The sequence below is a fragment of the Lontra canadensis genome, unplaced genomic scaffold (genome assembly GCF_010015895.1).
Source record: "Lontra canadensis isolate GAN:19392208 unplaced genomic scaffold, GSC_riverotter_1.0 scaffold2, whole genome shotgun sequence".
Classification (NCBI taxonomy): domain Eukaryota; kingdom Metazoa; phylum Chordata; class Mammalia; order Carnivora; family Mustelidae; genus Lontra; species Lontra canadensis.
This window is the reverse complement of record NW_022630996.1, coordinates 53,971,047-53,990,995: the sequence shown is the minus strand read 5'-3', so window position 1 is coordinate 53,990,995 and position 19,949 is coordinate 53,971,047. Positions and strand designations below refer to the sequence as shown.

The 19,949-nt window shown below is 39.8% G+C and overlaps 1 protein-coding gene across 3 annotated transcripts; it reads left to right on the top strand.

Annotated features, from left to right (window-relative positions):
• Positions 1–1,909: 1,909 nt before the first annotated feature.
• ARL4A (ADP ribosylation factor like GTPase 4A) lies at positions 1,910–5,666 on the top strand. Of its 3 annotated transcripts, none has more exons than XM_032874095.1 (3): positions 1,910–2,161; positions 2,743–2,871; positions 3,311–5,666. In XM_032874095.1, the coding sequence occupies exon 3, from the start codon at positions 3,397–3,399 to the stop codon at positions 3,997–3,999; it is 603 nt and encodes a 200-aa protein (XP_032729986.1). In that variant the 5' UTR covers positions 1,910–2,161; positions 2,743–2,871; positions 3,311–3,396; the 3' UTR covers positions 4,000–5,666. The 3 variants fall into 3 exon arrangements, with proteins under 3 accessions (XP_032729986.1, XP_032729980.1, XP_032729969.1); XM_032874089.1 differs by having other exon boundaries at positions 1,915–2,161; positions 2,748–2,871; positions 3,308–5,666; XM_032874078.1 differs by having other exon boundaries at positions 1,915–2,161; positions 3,308–5,666.
• The last annotated feature ends 14,283 nt before the right edge of the window (positions 5,667–19,949 follow it).

The following is a 19,949-nucleotide window of genomic DNA, read 5'->3' as shown; positions in this document are numbered from 1 at the left end:
TAGAGCAAGAGCATCATTTTTCTATAAAGAGCAGGAGAATAAATATTTTGGGTTTGGGGAGCCACAAATGGCGTCTGTTGTATATTCTTCTCTTTTCTCTTGCAGTCCTTTAAACATGTAAAAACCATTTTTATCTCCTGACGTGGCCACACACACACAGTACAGGTTGTAGTTTGCCAAGCCCTCTAGTTTTAAGCCTAAATTACAGCATTAAGTGCAATTCAGTGAAAGGGATTCTGCAAGGGTAGAAGCTCTCAGTATTTTCCGATCTCCTTTTTGCTCCAGGGAAAACTGCAAATATGCAGCCTTGAACTAATATGTGAAAGGTCTACCTGATTGTAAACTGCTGTAAACAGAAGGGCGTTACAAACTTTTGTTCTTAATTCTTGATTTAATGATAATTCGCAAATTTTTTCAGCTTAACAAAGAATACCTGTTAAATTTCTAAGAAAAGGAGACTAGTCATTGCATTACACCCTTTATCACTTACTTGCTGATTATTGTAATGGTTAATGAGGTTCTACAGTTAAAACTAATATGGCAAGCTTTAACTTGTACTAGATTCAATAACTTGATGGAATATGCTATTTGAGACTTCTAGCTTTATTTTCAAAATCAGTGTTGCTGTCTTAAAAATATACACCGTGCTTAGTCCTAAGGTTTTCTGTTACTCTAAAAAAACGAATTTAAAGTACTGTTATATGCTAGTCAATAAATACCACTAGCAGTAAATATCACTATCAATAATGATGTTGAGAAAAATTTAAAAATTCCTTGAGGAACCATCAATCTGCATTTAAAAAGTGCAATGTTTGGGGTGCCTAGACGGCTCAGTCGGTTAAGCATCTGGCTCTTGATTTTTGTCTCCAGATCAGGGCCCTGATTACAGGGTGGTGAGATGGTGGCCTTCCTCTGGCTCCCAGCTCCGCAGAGTTGGCTTGAGACTCTTCCTTCCTCTCCCTCTGCCCCTCCAACGTGCTCTTTCTAAAATAAATAAAATCTTGTTCAAAAAATAAAATAAAAAGGGCAATGTTTTTAAAATACACCATATAAATTCTTCCAGGTTCCAATCTTAAAGTCCACCATAAAAAGCTGTTTGTTGATTGACACTTCCCCAGTATCCCTCTTCCCATGTTCTAAGTACCCTGAAATTATCACTCATCAGTTTTAATTAAATTTATTTATCACGTGGCAATTTGGTTACGTTCTTTTTCTCCCATGAGACCAGTATTCTACAAGAGCAAAGACAATGTCAATTTGCTCACCATTCTTTCCCCAAGCACAGAGAATTGTGCCCACTGACTGTTAAATGTTCAAGAAGTATTTGCAAATTTATGGGTCAAGCACACAAGTGACATTTAGGGTCAGAATTATTCAATGGAAGCATTAAGCATTCAGTGACTAGTAGACTTTAAGTTAAAGGACCACCACTTATTTTCCTGGGTCAGCAGAAACAGCTCATCTTTCAGTTTATTTCCTCATTTGTAGAACCGGGATATTTCTACCTCACGGGGCTGTTGCTGGGATCCTGTGGGAGAGGGGATTTATTTGCTTTGCAAAAGGAAGCTGAGTTTCAGACACTAGTCTGGCCCAGGCTCTTAGGGCAGCTACTGAGGCACGCCCACTTCACCCCGTTATATAAGGAGCCCACCCGTCTGGTGTCCTCTGAAATCTCTGACCCTACGTCACTGGCCACCGCCCAGAGGGACACCGTTGCGGCGCCCTGAGGCAGGCAGGGAGGGTGGAACCCGGCGGGGCCCGCCTGTCACTCGCCGAGGGCTAGAGAAAGCCTCCGAGACAGCTACTGCTCCCGAGGCGGAAGCCGGAAGCCCCGCCCGACCTCGCGGGTTGCCCGTCCCCCTTAGGCCAGTTCGAACGTGACCTTGTTTTGACGTTGCTAGGAGACCTGGCTCCCGCGCGCCCCCCTCTGGCCAGAGCCCCGCGAGCGCCGAAAGGGGGGCGGGGCCGCGGCTGGCGCCGGGAGCTGTCGGCAGAGCACCGTTAGGCTTCCTGGCGCGCGGCGTCGACCCGGCGTCCCCAGAAGCCGCGTCTCGTCTCCGGCCACCAACCTGGCCTCACGGGTGCCTTCCGGCAGGTACCACCGTGCTCCCCAGGGGCTGTGAGCAACGCGGGGTCCGGACGAGGGAGGACTGTGAGTCAGGTGAGCCGCGCGGGGCAGGCAGCTGGTGTGGCCACGCCCTGCTGGAGGAGAGGAGCCGTTGGGGTGCGGGGGGGCGACGTGAGGGGATAGTGGCGCGGAGACAGTGGGCCTGCCCCTGCGGGTGTCCCACATTGAATCATTCACGCCAGGAGGCCTGCGTGGCCACGGCCAGCACCCTCCGGCCAGCGGACAAAGGGTTAACGCGCCGGCGGTGACCGCGGGCCCCGGATGTGGGAGCCGCGGCGCGGCGTCCGCGGGCCGCGCTGCAGGTGCGCTGGGGCCGGCGTTGTGAGCGGCCTGGCGGCGACGCGATCGAGTAGCCTACGCGTTCCCTCACCTGGTGGGGCCACTCGGCTCCCTCCGCGGGCGTCTTGTTTTCTAACTTAAGGGCAACAGGTGGTGCCTGTGGACCGAGAGAGAACCTAGCTCGGCCGCACTGGGAGCGGCAGTTAACTCTCGCCAATTAGGGCGCTGGGGCGGGTGTAAATTGGACGCGCTGGCGCGGGTGACCAATGGGATTTGGGCTTATGGGTGGGCCGGGAGGAGTGGGCGTGGCCAGATTCTGAATTTACGGTTTCTAGTCCAGCAACTGCCAGAGCTGCGCCGAGAGCTAAGCGGAGCGGACGTGGGGTGCTTCTTCCCCAGGACCCCGCGTAAAAAAAAGGCCCACCAAATGCTTTCTCATTTGGACCCAGACTCCACTTCCGGAGGTGAGAGCACTGTGCTATTTTGGGGGGAGCCGGGGGCGATAATAGTGACCTTGGGTATGCTCTTAAACACGTGGAATTAGATCCCTGAGATAGGATTATGTGTTAGGGGGTTTGCGCCTAAAGAGGCATTTCTGTGGTTATTGCGAGTTGGACCAGATACTAATGACTAGGTTGTCTTCGGAATGAGGGCTTGGAGATTTGGGAGAAGTAGAGTAGTACGTGTTACTGCAATTTTCGTGAATGTTAAAGAATTGCAATCACAGGGATTATTCTGTTGGTTGCCTTGGTTTGCGTACGTTTCCTATCTCATTGGGTTTGTTTGTTGAAGCTAGTTGGATTTTTCAAGTTCCCCGTCTTGCTTATTTAAGCAGGAAGAGAGGAAAAACAGTTGTAGTACGTTATTTCACCAGAATAACTTATTCATTTTCACCCTCAGCACTCTGGTAGCTGGATCCTCTAGGAAGAGAAGTTCTAAAGCAGTGAGAAGAAAGCATTTCAATTTGGATCACTTACTTGCACCTGGAAATGGGGAATGGACTGTCAGACCAGACTTCTATCCTATCCAGCCTGCCTTCATTTCAGTCCTTTCACATTGTTATTCTGGGTTTGGACTGTGCTGGAAAGACGACTGTATTATATAGGCTGCAGTTCAATGAATTTGTAAATACTGTACCTACCAAAGGATTTAACACTGAAAAAATTAAGGTAACCTTGGGAAATTCTAAAACAGTCACTTTTCACTTCTGGGATGTAGGTGGCCAGGAGAAATTAAGGCCACTGTGGAAGTCCTATACCAGATGCACAGATGGCATTGTGTTTGTTGTGGACTCTGTTGATGTTGAAAGAATGGAAGAAGCCAAAACTGAACTACATAAAATAACCAGGATATCTGAAAATCAGGGAGTCCCTGTACTTATAGTTGCTAACAAACAAGACCTGAGGAACTCACTGTCTCTGTCAGAAATTGAGAAATTGTTAGCAATGGGTGAACTGAGCTCATCAACTCCCTGGCATTTGCAGCCCACCTGTGCGATCATAGGAGATGGACTAAAGGAAGGACTTGAGAAACTACATGATATGATAATTAAAAGAAGAAAAATGTTGCGGCAACAGAAAAAGAAGAGATGAGTGGCGATTCTTTTTATATCTGTGTGGAGTAGGTTTTCTCTGGTCTGATGTTGGCAAATGGAAGAGTGTCTACAGCCTGGTTTGCCCGCCTGCCCTCCTGGATGCTGATAAAGCTTTGTTTTGTTGAACAATCAGATGCCCAACTCTTTTGCCTTGTGGAAGATGAGTAAATGCAGTGCTTCTTAAAATGGTCTCTTATCCCTACCCCACAAATTTTGGTACCACCATTCTAGGAAGCCAAGCATGGATAGCGAATTGACCAGAAAACCAGAAAACAGTTGTGGAAATTTGACCCGAAGTTAGTGAAATAAAACTTTGAAGAGTGTCTGCCTAGTGTTTTGTCCTTACATCTTTTGGGGGAAGCCTTTACAAGGAAATTGCATATAAGGTTTTGTATGTTAACATAAAATGTTAATGAATGGAAATGTTAAGATAGATTAATATATATACACGGTTATATTGATCACATTGGTCCAACCAGTAAGGAATAAGGAGGAAGTGTTTGCTTTTTTAAGTTTTGGCCAAATGAATTTTGACATTTTCTGGAATCAGATGATGTAATGGTATATCTTAATTCTAGACAATGTTTAAGTTGGTCTAACTTAAAATAACACAAATAAGGTATTGGGGGCATATTCAAGTGCATGGATTCGTTTTCCTGACAATGCATGTTTTGGTGTGTAGTTTTTTACTTGTTAGGAGTAGCTATGCATCCTTCTCCATGGTCAGGTTTAAAACACCTTTTTGGGGATTTAGGGCTGTTCTAGAAATAGTTTATTACCAGAAGCACTTTCACTTGAAGAACCTAAAATAATTAATTCTTTTATATAGTAAATTAGGGCATGTAGATTAATAAACGCATATGCTTGGTATATATGGATTTATGAAGAAAGCAATTGATGAATTCAGTCAAGAGGATGCAATTATAATACATGGTCTCTAACATATTCCAACTGTAAAATACTTGTTTTATTGATCCTTGCTGGCTGAACACAGACGTGGTTTCATATATTTTTGTAGTGTTTTGAGAGGAGCAGAAGCTTTATAAACAAAACCTGATGCACTGTGGAGTGAGAATGTAAGAGATGTCCTATAAGTGCTCTGAGCTTTAAGTTTTTGTTTACAATCTCAAAAGTGTTATGTAGGCAGTCCAGTCCTGATTATAAGGTAGGAAGAAATGATACAGTACTGCAGATAAGAATTACGATTCTAGAAAATGAAGGGGAAAGTAGCAAAGCTATGTTTTGTGAAAATTCGCTGGTGCTGTTTACACTGGAATTCAAAAAACCCTCTAAATTAAAAGGAGGAAAACCCTTTCCTAATTCTTATCTACAAGCAAGGACTTACTTCCAGTGATCCTATATTAGCAACTCAGCATAATACTATGTGTAAAGCCAACAGCTGTTTGTTCTGAAGATAACCAAAAGAACTGTACTTTGCAAGCAGGGTTTTATTTTGACTTGGGGTTTTCTGTTTTGGGGGTTCTCTCTTGTTTTCAGTGGTACAGTTTTTGGAACCTTGATTTTTTCTTGTTACACACAAAATGAAGTAGCTTCCTGTGGAGCTTTCATTGTTAAATGTACCTGCACTAGTGACAGTCACTTAGAATGTTTATATTTATAAAAATGTGGATAATAACTACCAATAAACTACTGGAGGCACTAGGAGAACAGTGTTTGACTTTTGAGTTTTAATGTATTTCCGTTTGCTGAAGCTTTTAATTAAGTGTGCAAACACAACTGTGACAGCTGGGTTACATGGTTACATAGTCCCAGAGAAATTTGGTTTTCCTCAAGTGTGAGAGGCACCAAAGGTCGATTTTTGCGAGAACTTTTTTTTTTTTTTTAACCTTTCACTAAATGAAATCATGGTATATATTCTCAGTATCACTAGATCTGTTGTGGATTAATAAAGCTTGCTGAAAAAAACTCAGTGAATGGATTTAGATGTTTAGCCCATCTGTACTTTTTATATACTTGCTGTATAAAATCGTACTGTTTTAACCATTTCTTGGGAGTTTTGAGTGTGTTGACCCTTCTTTTGTAGCCTAAGAATTTGATAAGCAAATTCATGTTACCTGTTTCATATTTAGTGCACAACTACAAAAACAAAAATGGCATGAATATAATACTAGCTTTGATTTATAAAACACATTTTCAACTCCAAAACTGGTCATAATTTCCACTCCACTAAGGAGTCTTCCCAAAATACACCCTGAAGAGTTAAGACAGTGCTAAGGTACACCGTTTCTAAAGTATATTTCTAAAATATTTCTTGAATTTGGGGTTATTTGGTTTAATACTCAACATTAATCATGGTCCAGATTACTCTAAATTCAAATTACTATCAAAGATAAGTTAATTATTATGTCTAGACTTACTCCTAAATGGATTATAAGCACTTAGGAAAAAAGTTTGTGTAGACAGCATATGTTCATTAGTAATGGAAAAATGAATAAATCCTTGGAAGCTGAAAAGCGAAGTTACTAGTAATAATAAGTGTATGTAGAGAACTACTCGCCTATAGGAGCATGATGGTTTTTGAACAGAGGGAAAGACCCAGACTTAGAATGTATGTTTGTACAAGGCATTTGACACTTAAACAGTGTCAGATTAATTATTCATACTGACCTGGAAGGAGGTCTTTGGTAGAGTGTTTTCAAGGTCCTAATTAACACAAAAATTTCAGTAATCAGTAATATAAACACAATGGTTTCTTCAGAGATCACAAAAGACACAATTTTTTTTCAGCTTTTGATAATATAACAGTCAACATTTAACTAATAGACCTTGGAATTTTGAATATATCATTTGAAGTTGAAATTTTACATTTAAGGTTTAAATTTCAGGAGATTCTTAAATGGATAGTAGTGATGCTTGTATAAGGATGTGAATGTACTTAATGCCACTGAGTTATACATTCAAAAGTAGTTAAAAATTGTAAATTTTTTGTATATTTTACCACAATTAAGAATTTATAATACTAAGTATACACTTAGTTTCTAAGAATCAGCCAAGAGTAGAGTGAGAGCATCCTAATTTAGAGATCATACTTAGTTGCAAATTTTATGGAAGATTGGGGTGTTGAAAGTTTAATATGAACAGGGTGCCTGAGTGGCTCAGTTGGCTGGGCTTTTTGACTCTTGGTTTTGGCTCAGGTCATGATCTCAGGGTTGTGAGATCAAGTTCCCTGTTGGGCTCTGTGCTCAGCGGGGAGTCTGTTTGAGATTCTGTCCTCCTCGCCTCTGTCCCCCTCCCTGCCCCCCTGCTCAAGTGTGCGGGTACATTCTCTGAAATCTTTAAAAAAAAATTTAGTATGAACATACAGCATGGTAAACTAATAATTGTAAAGTTAATATTAAAATACATGATAAACATGATAGTCCCAACAAACCACAGCTGAAATACGGGTTAAATCTGTGTATGCGAATTAGAAACTTATGAATGTCTACATAGGAGGCTAGTTTAGGAGGATACATGTATTGGCTAAAAACAGCTGGAGCTTTGGAGTCAGATTAGGGTTCAAATCCTGGCTCTCCAGCTATACACCTGTGACCTTCTGGATTGTTATTTGAAACTTCTCAAAATGTGAATGCCCTCCTGGGAAGATGAAGCCTGTCACATAGAATATGGAGGGTATGGAGTGAAATAATGTGAACTATTTAGTGCCTCACCAAGTAGATCATAAGAACTCAGTAAATGGTAGCTATTACCTTTAACAAGTATGGATCCATAGGTGTTGAGAGGCAGTTGGTAATAGCTATAAAAATTTAAATTTGAACCTTAGCTCCACCATGGACTACTTTCGCTTGGGACACTTTCTTTTCCCTCAGCCTTGGTTCCTTCACTGGTAAACTGAAGCCTATGCCTACTATGTGGGTTTAATTTACTAAAGGTTTTAAATGAAACAATGTACGGTATTTAGGGAATACCTGCCACATAGTAAACACTTAATGGATTTTTGTTATTAACGTCCAGAATATTTTTTGACAAATGTATTTAAATATATTTTTAATATATTTAATACATATTTATATTTAATATATTTAATATATATTTTTATATTTAATATATATTTAAAGAAAACAATTTGGAGGGGAATATTTGTGACACAAAAAGCTCTGACTTTGTTGTGTAAGCTTTCCTGCAGCATGGCACAAAACGGGAGCTTGGTGGAACTTGGGAAAGATGAAATGTACCAAATTCTCTTGAAGTCTGGGTCATTTCCTTAAATTTCTAAAGCACAGTCTGTTTTAGCACAATATTGTCTCACCTTCCCTTTTAAGAAACAAAATTTTAAAACATGGTTATTTTTTGGTGTAGACACAATTAGAACACTTCACTACAGAAATTAAAAAATCTGGAACTGTGTACATTGTGGTTCAGGATACCTCAAGATTATTATCAGTTTGCAGATTTTATCTAATGATAAATTGGGATCTGTATGCTGACTCTTCTGTGGAAACTTGCCAGTATTTGTGGGCACATCTGGTAGATGGTGGTGATTTGTGTTGGTGGGACGGATATGTGTGTTGTGTTGTTTTCCAGTTACTTTCAGTTTGGGGTCAGGGTTTTATGTGTTCTGCTTATGTTTTGCTGAAGCTGAGATTACCCACATTAGATGTGGGATTATAAAGGAGTTGAGTAGAAAATCCTGGGTTATTAGCCAAGATAAACCCATACTTTCTTTGGCCCTCTCTTCTCTGAGTCTGTAATAAGGAAGAAATTAAAACAGTGCCAAAATAGAAGTTATTATCTGGATCATTGTCCCCACCCCTTCCCTTCCTGTTTGAAGACTAACAGGTAGTACAGCCTTGTGAACGCACGCGCGCGCGTGTGTGTGTATGCGCGCGTACGCACGTGTGTGCTCCTCTAAGTGACTGAAACTGGTTTAGGTTAACACAGTGATTCTCAAAATGTGGTCCCTGAACCAGAAGTATTAGCATTACCAAGAAACTTGCTAGAAAGGCAGATTCTCAGGCTCTGTACTAGAGCTATGAATATAAAAGTTTGGGATTGGACCTATCAGGTAATTCTGATTTTCATTAAAGGTAACCATTGAGTTAACAGAAAATCAATCCCTTACGCTAAAAAAAATTGAATTAAGATAAATAATTCCAATATCATAAGATTTAGGCCTTTTTAAAAATGCTTTTTCAAAAACAGGATGTTTGATTTATAGGAGCATCCAGGAAAACCTAGTTGAATGAACTTTAATCAAGCCAGCAGAAACACTATCTTTTATGTGTCATATCTTATATATTTATTTTATACATGGGATGTATATACAAGAGAAGGGAGCTTTGCTTCTTCACTGTATGCTAAATCTGAGATGTGTAGCAGTGTAGCATTCTAAAAATGGGTGGTAGAAGAGAGATGCTAAGGTTGATTCATTTCAGCGATGCTCTAGTTTTAAATAAAAATCTTAACCTTTTATTATGACAAATCTCAAACTTATGTGAAAGTAGAATAGCATCATGAACACCCAAATATCGCTCATCTGGTTTCAGTAATTACCAGCTCCTGGCCAATCCCCTTTACTCCGCATTCCCACCTACTGCCTTCTCTGCCACCTTTCTTCTCCCCCATCCCCTGTATTATTTTGAAGTCCTAAAAACTCCATTTTATTTATATATATTTTGGTGTGTGTCTCTAAAAGATAAGTTTTTTTTTGTTTTGTTTTGTTTTGTTTTTGCCCCATGGTGGGGCAAGGTGCAGGAGGAGAGGCAGGGAAAGAATCTTAGGCAGGGAAAGAATCTTAAGCAGGGTCCACACCCAGCATGGAACCTGAGATGGGGCTTCATCTCACAACCTGAGCGGAAATCAAGAGTCGGACACTTAACTGACTGAGCCAACCAGTTGCCCTAATAAGCACTCTTCTTAAAAATGATCTCAATATCATCACATGTAAAAGAAAATACTTCTTCTCAAAACAATCAAATATCCACTTAATGTTTAGACTTCCCCAATTAAAGTTTTTAAAAGTTTTTTGCACTGGAAGACATCTGCCGTAGAACAGTCTGTGGTTGAAAAAGGACTCTTGCCTTTCTGTCCCTGCGCTAAATGATGCCAACATGAGTATGAATAGTCATGTGTTGCCATTTTAATGCAAAAATGGAATAACCCAACAGCACATGTTTGGAAGCCATGGGTATCTAGGGGCCAATGTATTTTTTTTTTAAATATTAAAATGAGAAATGCTTTTGTCCCTTAATCCATCATCTATCTATCTGGGATACCCTCCTAAAACAACATTTTATGAAAGTGGCTATACTTCAGAATGGCTTAAGGAGCTTTTAAAACTCCCTAGATTCTACCTCTGGCATTGTGAATCAATAGGGGATGGAGCCAGTAATTTATTTACTAGCTTTTTAACACTCCTCCAACAGCCAGATAATTGCTTTGTTGGGGATGACAGAGGGATGGTGCATTTAGTGGCAGGAATAAAGAGATCATAAATAGAGCTGGCCAGGTGAGCAATGACCTAGGTTTCTTAGATCCTCCCTCTTTTTTTTTTCTGTATTGTGGGATTTTCTATTGACTTGACATTGATGTCAAAATAATCAAACTCAGAACTTCGTGTGACTTAGGGATGTCTCGGATCTGACAGCTAAGGGTAAGAAAGAGCCCAGGGGAAAGGTAATATATGGAGTAAACACTTTTCCTTCATGGACCATATATATACTTTAGGCTGAGAGATAGAAGGAATCCTAGAAATTTAAAAGTAGTCTTCCTCATCTCAGAAAAGATAGAGACCAATTAGAGACTTAGAGGTAAAGTATTAACTCGTGCCTACGGTGTTGGTTTTCTGTAATCCTTATGGGAACTTTGCATATCACAGATTTCAATGATCATTTCACAGCCAATTATTTTGAGACTAACAGGTATGATCAGGAAGAATCACAGGTGTACTGTAGTAACAACACCTAAATAAAATGGGTGGTGCCAAATGGCCTAGACCAAACTTCTGACACATTTGATTAATAAACACTTTCAGTCTCTCAGTTCACTAGACAAAGATGGTTCGTTCCCATTGCTCCGTCAGTCTGTCAGCAACTCCCCAGGCTGAAAACTGGTGTTTGTTTCAAATTTTACAGAGAGAGTTTTAATCATACTCGTGACATACATTAGCTATGTGACTGAATGAAAGTTACTTAATTTTCCTGAGTGGCAGCCTTCTCACCTTAAAATGGTGATCCTACCTCTCTTACAGGGTTATATTCTGAAAGGCTTGTAAGTCATCTGGAATGATATCGGGCACATACATCAGACATTCACTCAAAAATCATTTGAATGACTGCCTCCTGCTGCCAGGTGTTTGGAAGACAGCAGTAAGCAAAACTGAGATGGTATGATTTCTGTCTCCTGCATAGAAAGTAAGCTCCAGCAGGGTTGGGAATGTAACCATTGTTGTATCTCTAGCTCTTAAAACCCTGGGCAGCAGGGGCACCTTCTAATCACTCGCCTATCTGCCCAAGGAGCAAGTGAATGAAGCTTAAGGCTGATGTGGGAGACAGACAAAAGGTAATCAAAAAACAAAGATAAAATGTGGAAAGTGCTATGAAGGAAACAAAGGGCCGAGGAAGGGACAACAATAGGAATGACTTTCGTTTGACACAGTTGTTTGAGAAGGTTTTTCTGGCCTGTCCAAAATGCTATGGGAAGACTAGAAGGAAAAGCATTGCAGGCAGAGGGAACATTAGACCCAAAGGGCAATCACTAAATGGAGTTGATAACTGAGAGAAGCTAGTATGGTCAGAATTACTGAGAAAAGGAGAGAATGGCAGCATATGAAGTTGGACAAGCAGGGTAAGACATTTTTATCCGGTTTGACAACTGTGTTTTTAGTGCGAATAGTTGGCTTTTATTTAGTCTTTATATATTGAATAGAAATTAGTATTTGTGTTGAAATCTACCATCGTATTTTTCCATTTGTTTGACCATTTCTGTTTCTTTTTAATGTCTTTTTCCCTCCCTCCCTTTTGATTTGAGTATTTTATTCTTTTTCTAATTGCAGATTTTTCTGTAAGTCTTTTTTTGAGGCCATAATTACAACATACATCCTTGATTTAGTGAGGTTGAATATAAATTAGCACTTTTGCCACTTCTACTTTGTGGACAATACAAAAACATAAAGCACTTTTAACTGCATTTACTTCCTGTGTAATAGAGAGGCTATTACTGTTGTGTATTTCATAGACACTGAAGAGCTTCTAAGCATAGCTATTTATTGCATTCTTAAATGCTCTCTACTTTTTCTTGAATCTCTTGAGGTATCATCTGGGATCATTTTCCTTCTGCCTGAAGAACTTCTTTTATTATTTTCTCTAATGTGATCCACTGACAACAAATCCTTCCAAGTTTGGTTTCTGAACATACATATTTTGCTTTTATTTTTAAAGGATATTTTTACTGTGTATAGAATTTTAAGTTGGTTCTTATTGTTTTTAGCACTTTAAAGCAAGTATGTCATTCTAGGTGTGCCTGGCTGGCTTAGTTGGTGGGAGCGTGTGACTCTTGATCTTGGGGTTGTAAGTTCAAGACCCACACTGGGTGTAGAGATTACTTAAAAATAAAAAAATCTTTTAAAAATAAAAATTTAAAAAGCATTCTGTTGTCTTCTTGTTGTTGGGAGGTCAGTTGTTAACATAATTGTTTTGCTTATATGAGAGTAGTATGTCTTTTATTCTCTGGCCACTTACAAGGTTTTTCTTGGTGTTCAAATTTTGCAATTTGACTATGTGCCCAGGGGTGATTTTCTTTGTATCTCTTTTGGTTGGGATTTGTAGAGTTTTCCTCAATTCATGCATGTCAGATAACACCAGCATCTGGTGATCTGTGAGTCTGTCTTGTGTTTTTTAATTAAATTTTGCCCTACTACATTTCTGTTTTTCTCCTGACCACCATACATCATAAATAAAACTTCATTGATATTTGAGGCTCTGTAGGCTGTCATCCTCCAGAAAGAATTGACTTCTGTTGCTGGCAGCTAGCAACAGTCCATGTCTCTGGGCTTCCTTTTTCTTCTGGCTCTTTCCCCCAAATCCTTACTGTCTCTGCAGCCCTCAGATCCCTTCAGATAGATTTAAAAACACAAATTACCTAGCTTTTCCAGTTTTTCTGGAGTGGAAGGTTGGTCTGAAAGAAGTAAAAACAGTAAAATGGACTCCAATAGCAATAGGGAAATATTCAAGTGTTTGATGGCATCTGATTCCTATTTTAGGATGATGGTTAAAATTATTTATTTTGTCATCTCTTCCCTTAAAATGTCCCTGAAATTGCCTTTTATCTCCATTTCCACTGTTATCATCCTGTCCTGAACTCGAGTTACTAGCTTGGGTCTTGCTTTTATCTTGCTCTCTTGGGCCCTGAAGGCCATGCAACAAATCGAGGTTAGATTCTTTTCCCTCAGATCATGTTTCTTTTATGTCTAGATCTGGAACCTAAAAAAAGCCATGCAGTCCTTTGACCTAAGTAAGTAGTTTTGGTCGTGGCATTTTATCAGAGAGCAAGAGGCTCGAGGGGGCTAAGGAGCTTGTTCTGTCCAGACGGAGCGACAAGTTGGGCATCGGCCTCCTGAACTTCAGGAGGAAGAGCCCTTGTTTTGTTACCGATTTGGATTCTGCCTCAGACTGTATTTGCTGTAGCAGCATTCGTCTTCTGTTGCTGCTGCAGACAAAACTTGGCTAAAACTGAAATCATAAGAGAAAGTTAATACCTTCATTGCTGTTGATGCTCACTGGTACCAGAGTTGCTTGCCTGGAGCTTTTTTTCAGAGATGTTTGGAGATTTGTTTCCTGAGAGGTTTAACATTGGCCAGCATGATTGTTAGTAGTATTTTAGAATAGGAATCCTTTCTATTTATACATAAACAGATTTAATGTTATCACACACACACACACACACACACACACACAAACACGACACTCATGTAGATACACACATGCCTGAGATTTTAAAAAGGATATAAGACATTAAATTTAGTGCTTTGCAATTTTGATTATCTAATCTAAATATGTATTTTTTAAAGGATCAGAGAAATTTGCTTCCTGGACTCCAGATTCTTTCTTTAACTTGATGTTTCCTAGGTACTATGATATTCTTACTCTGGGATGGTTTTTGGCACATCAAATGCTTAATTCACCTGTTTCACTGTATACTGGGCTTCGTGTGTGCTTACAAGCCTGGACGTAGATTAGGGGGGTGTAAGGAAGCAGAGCTTTTGTCATTTGTCTTAAAATAAAATGGCTATTAATGTTCTACTCATTAATCTATGCCCTAGTATCTGCCATTTATACTTACTAAAGTTTCAGTTCCATCTCAAATAAAACCTTAAATTCTTGAGATCACTGAAGTCTAGCTTACATATGTTGAGCAATAAATGGAGGCCTGCAGATCCTGGAGTGACTGATTTAATCCCCTGGATTTGAAATACTAGAATTCCAGACCTGACAGAATAGAAAAAGACTAAGATGGTGGTGGTGATGCCTTGTAAGAGCTTAGGTTCTGGAACCAAACTGACTCGTCCAGATGTGGGTTTTACCATTTCTCAGCTGTGTACCTTTGGACAGATTGCTTAACCTCTCTGGCCACAATATTATCAACTGTAAAATCAGACACTGACACTATGCCCTTTTGGAGTTGTTATAAGGATTAAAATAATCATGACATGTTAAGTATTTGGAATCTTGTCCTGCCCTTAGTAAGTAATATATTATTGTTATTTTTATTAGTTTACCAATAAAATCTTCTTTGAAGTGGCCCAGATATAATAGGGTTTGTGTGGAAGATCTTTGCAATCCCTGACATTCTGTCAATTAACGTGGTTTTCAGAGATTGTTCAGCGGTGTGAATGAGCTAGAACTCTCTCCAATCCATACCAGTTCTGCATATGGCAGTCTGTGGTCCCTACACTAATAAGCAAATGTTTATTTAAAACTCAGTGTTGCGAGAGGGATGGGTAGATTCTGACGCAAATTAAACATGAGATAATTAAAGAGATTTTTTCAAGAGGCAGCAGTAAAAGTTTGCTTCCTGCTGCAGAGAGGAATGTTCTGGGAGGTCTGATTCCAAAGGAGGAGCAGCAAGCAGCCAACCACAGGCTCTGCCTTTCTTGTGTTTCTCTGACCCCGTTTGTAATTGAAAGTCAGGTGGACAAAGGGCTTCTGTCACATCTTGGAAGTCACTAATATTCCTAAGTAATACATGTTACCACTTTAATTATACAGCCTTGCCGAAATGGTGGCGGCCTCAGGTTTCACAGGTGTAGCGTAATACCAAATTGGCCATGACCACAAACAGGATGTCATTGTCATTCCTTTCAAACTACACAGCAGTCATCTGGTAATGTGTGAACACCTGGATTTGCACCTCCTTTAACCCTAAGCAAAAGGGAGAGGAAGAGGCTGAGTCTAGTTTTGTCTTTGTGAGAGCTGGCCCATGGCCCTCCATCTCTGTATAAACATTGCATTTGGATACGCGCCTGTGTATATGTGTGTATTTTTTAGAACAACTCTTTGAGGGAACCATTACTTTTGCTATATTATGGACAGCGACGTGGGTGCTAATGAATGTTAAGTACTAATAATAACAATACCAGTAATTTACAGGTGAGGCATTGGTGACTCACTACTTACTATGTGTTCAGTATTTAAATTTGGTTATGCAAATGTATCAGATAATTTCTTATATGAACTTAACCTTCAGGATATTCATTCAATCACCGGAGTCATCATCAAGGAAGAACACTTTAAATCCTTTTTGTTTTATTTTTTTACTTTTAATTTTGGAACAGTTTTAAATTTGGAGAAAAGTTGCAAGAATTGAACTAAAAAAAATGAAAAAAGTATTTCTGTGCATTCTTATCCCAGAGACTTCATGCAAGGTTGGCCGATTGTCTCAGTAATGTCCTTTATGACATGGGATGCAGTCCAGGATTGATTGTGGTACCTGGTAATCTCATTTTTTCTGAAACAATTCCTTCTTTCTTGACTCACTCTTTTTTTTTTTTTTAACTTTTTTTTCTTTTAAGATTTTACTTATTTATTTAACAGAGAGAGAGAGAGTGAGCATGCACAAGCAGGGGGAACAGCAGGCAGAGGGAGAGGGAGAAGCAGACTCCCCACTGAGCACAGAGCCTGATGTGGGACTCGATTCCTGGACCCTGGGATCATGACCTGAGCCAGAGGCAGATGCTTAACCAATTGAGCCACTTAGGCACCCCTTTTCTTTTTCTCTCTTTTTTAAAGATTTTATTTATTTATTTGACAGAGATCACAAGTAGGTAGGGAGGCAGGCAGAGAGAGAGGAGGAAGCAGGCTCCCCGCCAAGCAGAGAGCCGGATATGGAGCTCGGAGTTCAATCCCAGGACCCTGGGATCATGACCAGAGCAGAAGGCAGAGGCTTTATCCCACTGAGCCACCCAGGCGCCCCTTAGGCACCCCTTTTCTTGACTTCCTCGGCCATATCATTTTTGAAGATTAAAGGCCAGTTTTTGGAGGTTGTCCCTCCATTTGGGTTTATCTAATGTTTCTTCATAATTATATACAGGTCATGCATTTTTTTGAACAAAATCTCACAAAAGTGATGCTTTGCTCTTTTTCTTGTGTCTAATCATATGGCATGTGGTGTCAATTTTTTTCATTACTGGAGATGTTAACTTTGATCACTTAAATAAGATGGTGTCTCTGAGGTTTCTCTACTATAAAGGTATGTTTTTTATATTTGGGAATTAGTAATTATTATATGGGGAGAAATTTTGAGACTGTAAAATCCTCTTCCTCTGCTTACATCCACTGATGAGTTTTAGCATCCTTGCAAAATGATAGCTAATAATAATAAAAGTAATAATAGCTTTTGCTATTTCTTACCTGATTATCACTATATTGGTTGAGAGATGTTGATTTTCGGAGTGCCTAGGTCACACAGTTGGTTAAACCTCTGCCTTTGGCTCAGGTCATGATCCCAGTGTCCTGGGATGGAGCCCCACATCTGGCTCCCCGCTCAGTGGGGAGTTTGCTTCTCCCTCTCCCACTGCCATTCCCTCTGCTTGTACTTTCACATTCTCTAGCTCTCTGTCAAATAAATAAAGAAATAAAAATCCTTTAAAAAAAGAAAAGAAATACTGATTTTCTAATTTCTTCATTCCTTCTACATTACTTGGTATTAAACTATAAGAAAGAGCTTTCTTTTCTCCCTGTTTATCTGTATCATTGAGGACTCCTGAATTCTTTTTTTCTTTTTTCTTTCTTTCTTTCTTTTTTTTTTTTTTTTTTGAGAGAGAGAATCGTAAGCAGGCTGCATGCCCAGTGCGGAGCCCAACTCTGGGCTTGATCTCAAAACCCTGAGATCACAACCTGAGCAAAAATCAAGAGTTGGGCACTTAACTGACTGAGCCACCCAGGCGCCCCCATGAATTCCTTTCTTATTCAATGAGGTCAATTAGGTCCTATCATTATTTATTTTAATGTTCAACTTATCCCAGATTTGACTAGTAGGTGACCCTTCAGGCTGGATTCTGGATCCTTTTTTTTTTTTTTTTTTTTTTTTTAAGATTTTATTTGTTTATTTGACAGACAGAGATCACAAGTAGGCAGAGAGGCAGGCAGAGAGGGAGGGGAAAGCAGGTTCTCCGCCAAGCAGAGAACCCGATGCGGGGCTTGATCCCAGGACCCTGAGATCATGACCTGAGCCGAAGGCAGAGGCTTTAACCCACTGAGCCACCCAGGCGCCCCTGGATTCTGGATCCTTTTGACCTGTAGCCATCATTCTTACTTTTGGGTGCAGTCAGATGATCCAAGCTCATCTTGTTCTTATACGAGCCCTGGGATCTGCCATCTCACCAAAAAGCCTTGTCTCTTTTAGTTGAGTGGCTCCCAAACGAGATCTAGAAACTAAGATCAAGATGGGTACAAGGTGTGCCCCCTGCTGGGATAGATATTCCTGCTTCTAGGCAAGTCTAGTGGAAAGAGGAAATTTATACATATACCTACACATCCCTCTATTTCTCCATCTCTCTCTCTCTCCATGTATATATAGATATATGTGTATATCTGTATATGTATATGTGTTATATGTATATACACACATTTATTTATGAGCCTCCATACCTCCAATTCCTATTTCCTATCACCACAGAACTCATCATAGGGTCTTCTTGAGCTTACAGTGAAATCACCTACCAATAAACCCATCCAAAGTTGAAATACCATCAGTTGAAAATGCACCAAATACACCTAACCTACTGAACATCATAACTTAGCCTAGCCTTCCTTAACATCGGAACTCTTCCATTGGCCCACAGTTGGACAAAATCACCTAATGCAAAGCCAACTTTATAATACAGTATTGAATATCTCATGTAATTTATTGACTACTGAAAGTGACAAACAGAGTGGTCATCTGGGTACAGAGTGGCTGTAAGTGTGTTGTTGATGGAGAGGGAGAGAGAGAATCTCAAGTAGGCTCTACATTGAGTATGGAGCCTCACCCCGGGGCTCATCTCATGACGCTGAGCAGAAATCAGGAGTGAGCTGCTTACCCGACTGAGCCATCCAGGTGCCCCAGAGACCACTAGATTTTGAGAGAAGCAGCTGAATGGTTCTCTTCTCCATTAAGATTGGGAATTGGCAAGCGACAAGGATAATTTCTAGTTGGCTTTCTGAATTCTGTCTTTTTTCTTAATTCTTCTGCCCTAGTCATTCTGTAGCAGGCCCAGGGAAGGTCAGACAGGAAGAAATCTCCCTCCATGGTCGGTTAGAACAGTCATTGAGTAATAACAAATAAACCTTTCCTCAAAGGCCTTGGTATCCTGTCTCCCAATCCCAATGATGGAGGCCTTGAGCAGATTTTGAGTGTTGCTTTTGACTGCAATGGGTCAAAATTTTACCATATTTAATATCATAATTCTTTTGAATAGTATATACGTCTCAGTGATTTAAAGCTACTTTCTCCCTGCAATACAGAAATTGATAACTCCAAATATTATATATATGTATTAGTATATTTGTGTATTATATATGCATATTATGCCATGATATATTTTACATTATAAAGATACTCCTTAAAACTAAATACTAGTATCACAATTGGAATTGTCCGTCTATATTGGAGCAGATGGAGCATGTGATATGGGTCACATTTTGACAGGGATCTTGGGCCTGTCGCAAGCTGCTTGAAACTCAGGGTGGAGTCTGCATGACAGTCCCATTATGATTCTATCTTGGACACAGCACAGTGACACTTTGCTTATAACTTACAAGTTCACAGAGTTCACAGGTAATTCACATAAACGCAGAATGTCTGAGTAGCCAGGTCAAAGACTGTTTCCCTTTTGGGGGCACTAGGTCTAAGTTTACAGCTCATTTCTGCATACCTAGAAACTTCAGCAGTCATCACTTTGGTTTAAGTATGGTTAACTCTCATCACTTATTTTGGATCTGGATGATTTTAAAATCAGAAAGTCACTTAAGTCTCGCACAATCATCTTGTTTATTTTTTTAGAGCTTTCTTTCTAGTCCTTTTGGTTTTATTCATAACTCTGATTTTAAAAAGAAGATAAATGTCATGTGAGTAGATGAGATTTTTTTTGGGAAAATCTGTTTTCAAGTCTGTCACGGGAAGATAATCTTCTGAGATTGCCCTTCTGGAATGCTTTAGTCGGAGGAATGCTATGATAAAACATTTTCACAATTATTTTATCAAACATAATATTCAGCAAATTATAATACTAACCTTATTATACAGAGTCTCGGGAAATAGATAATAAGTATTATTATTTCATGTTTAGTGATAGAAGCATTAAGGCTTACACTAATAGGTGATTTTAAAATAATGATGAAATTCCAGCTAAACTAGTCATTTGACAAGCATTTACTGAAAGTCCTTGAGAAAGCAGGAGCAGGAATGATGGTGATACTAAAAACACAGCAGGGTAGACTCGCCTCTTTAATG

Bases quoted from the DNA above. Each gene is read 5' to 3' on its own strand.
- ARL4A (XM_032874095.1), top strand. From the start codon at position 3,397: ATGGGGAATGGACTGTCAGACCAGACTTCTATCCTATCCAGCCTGCCT.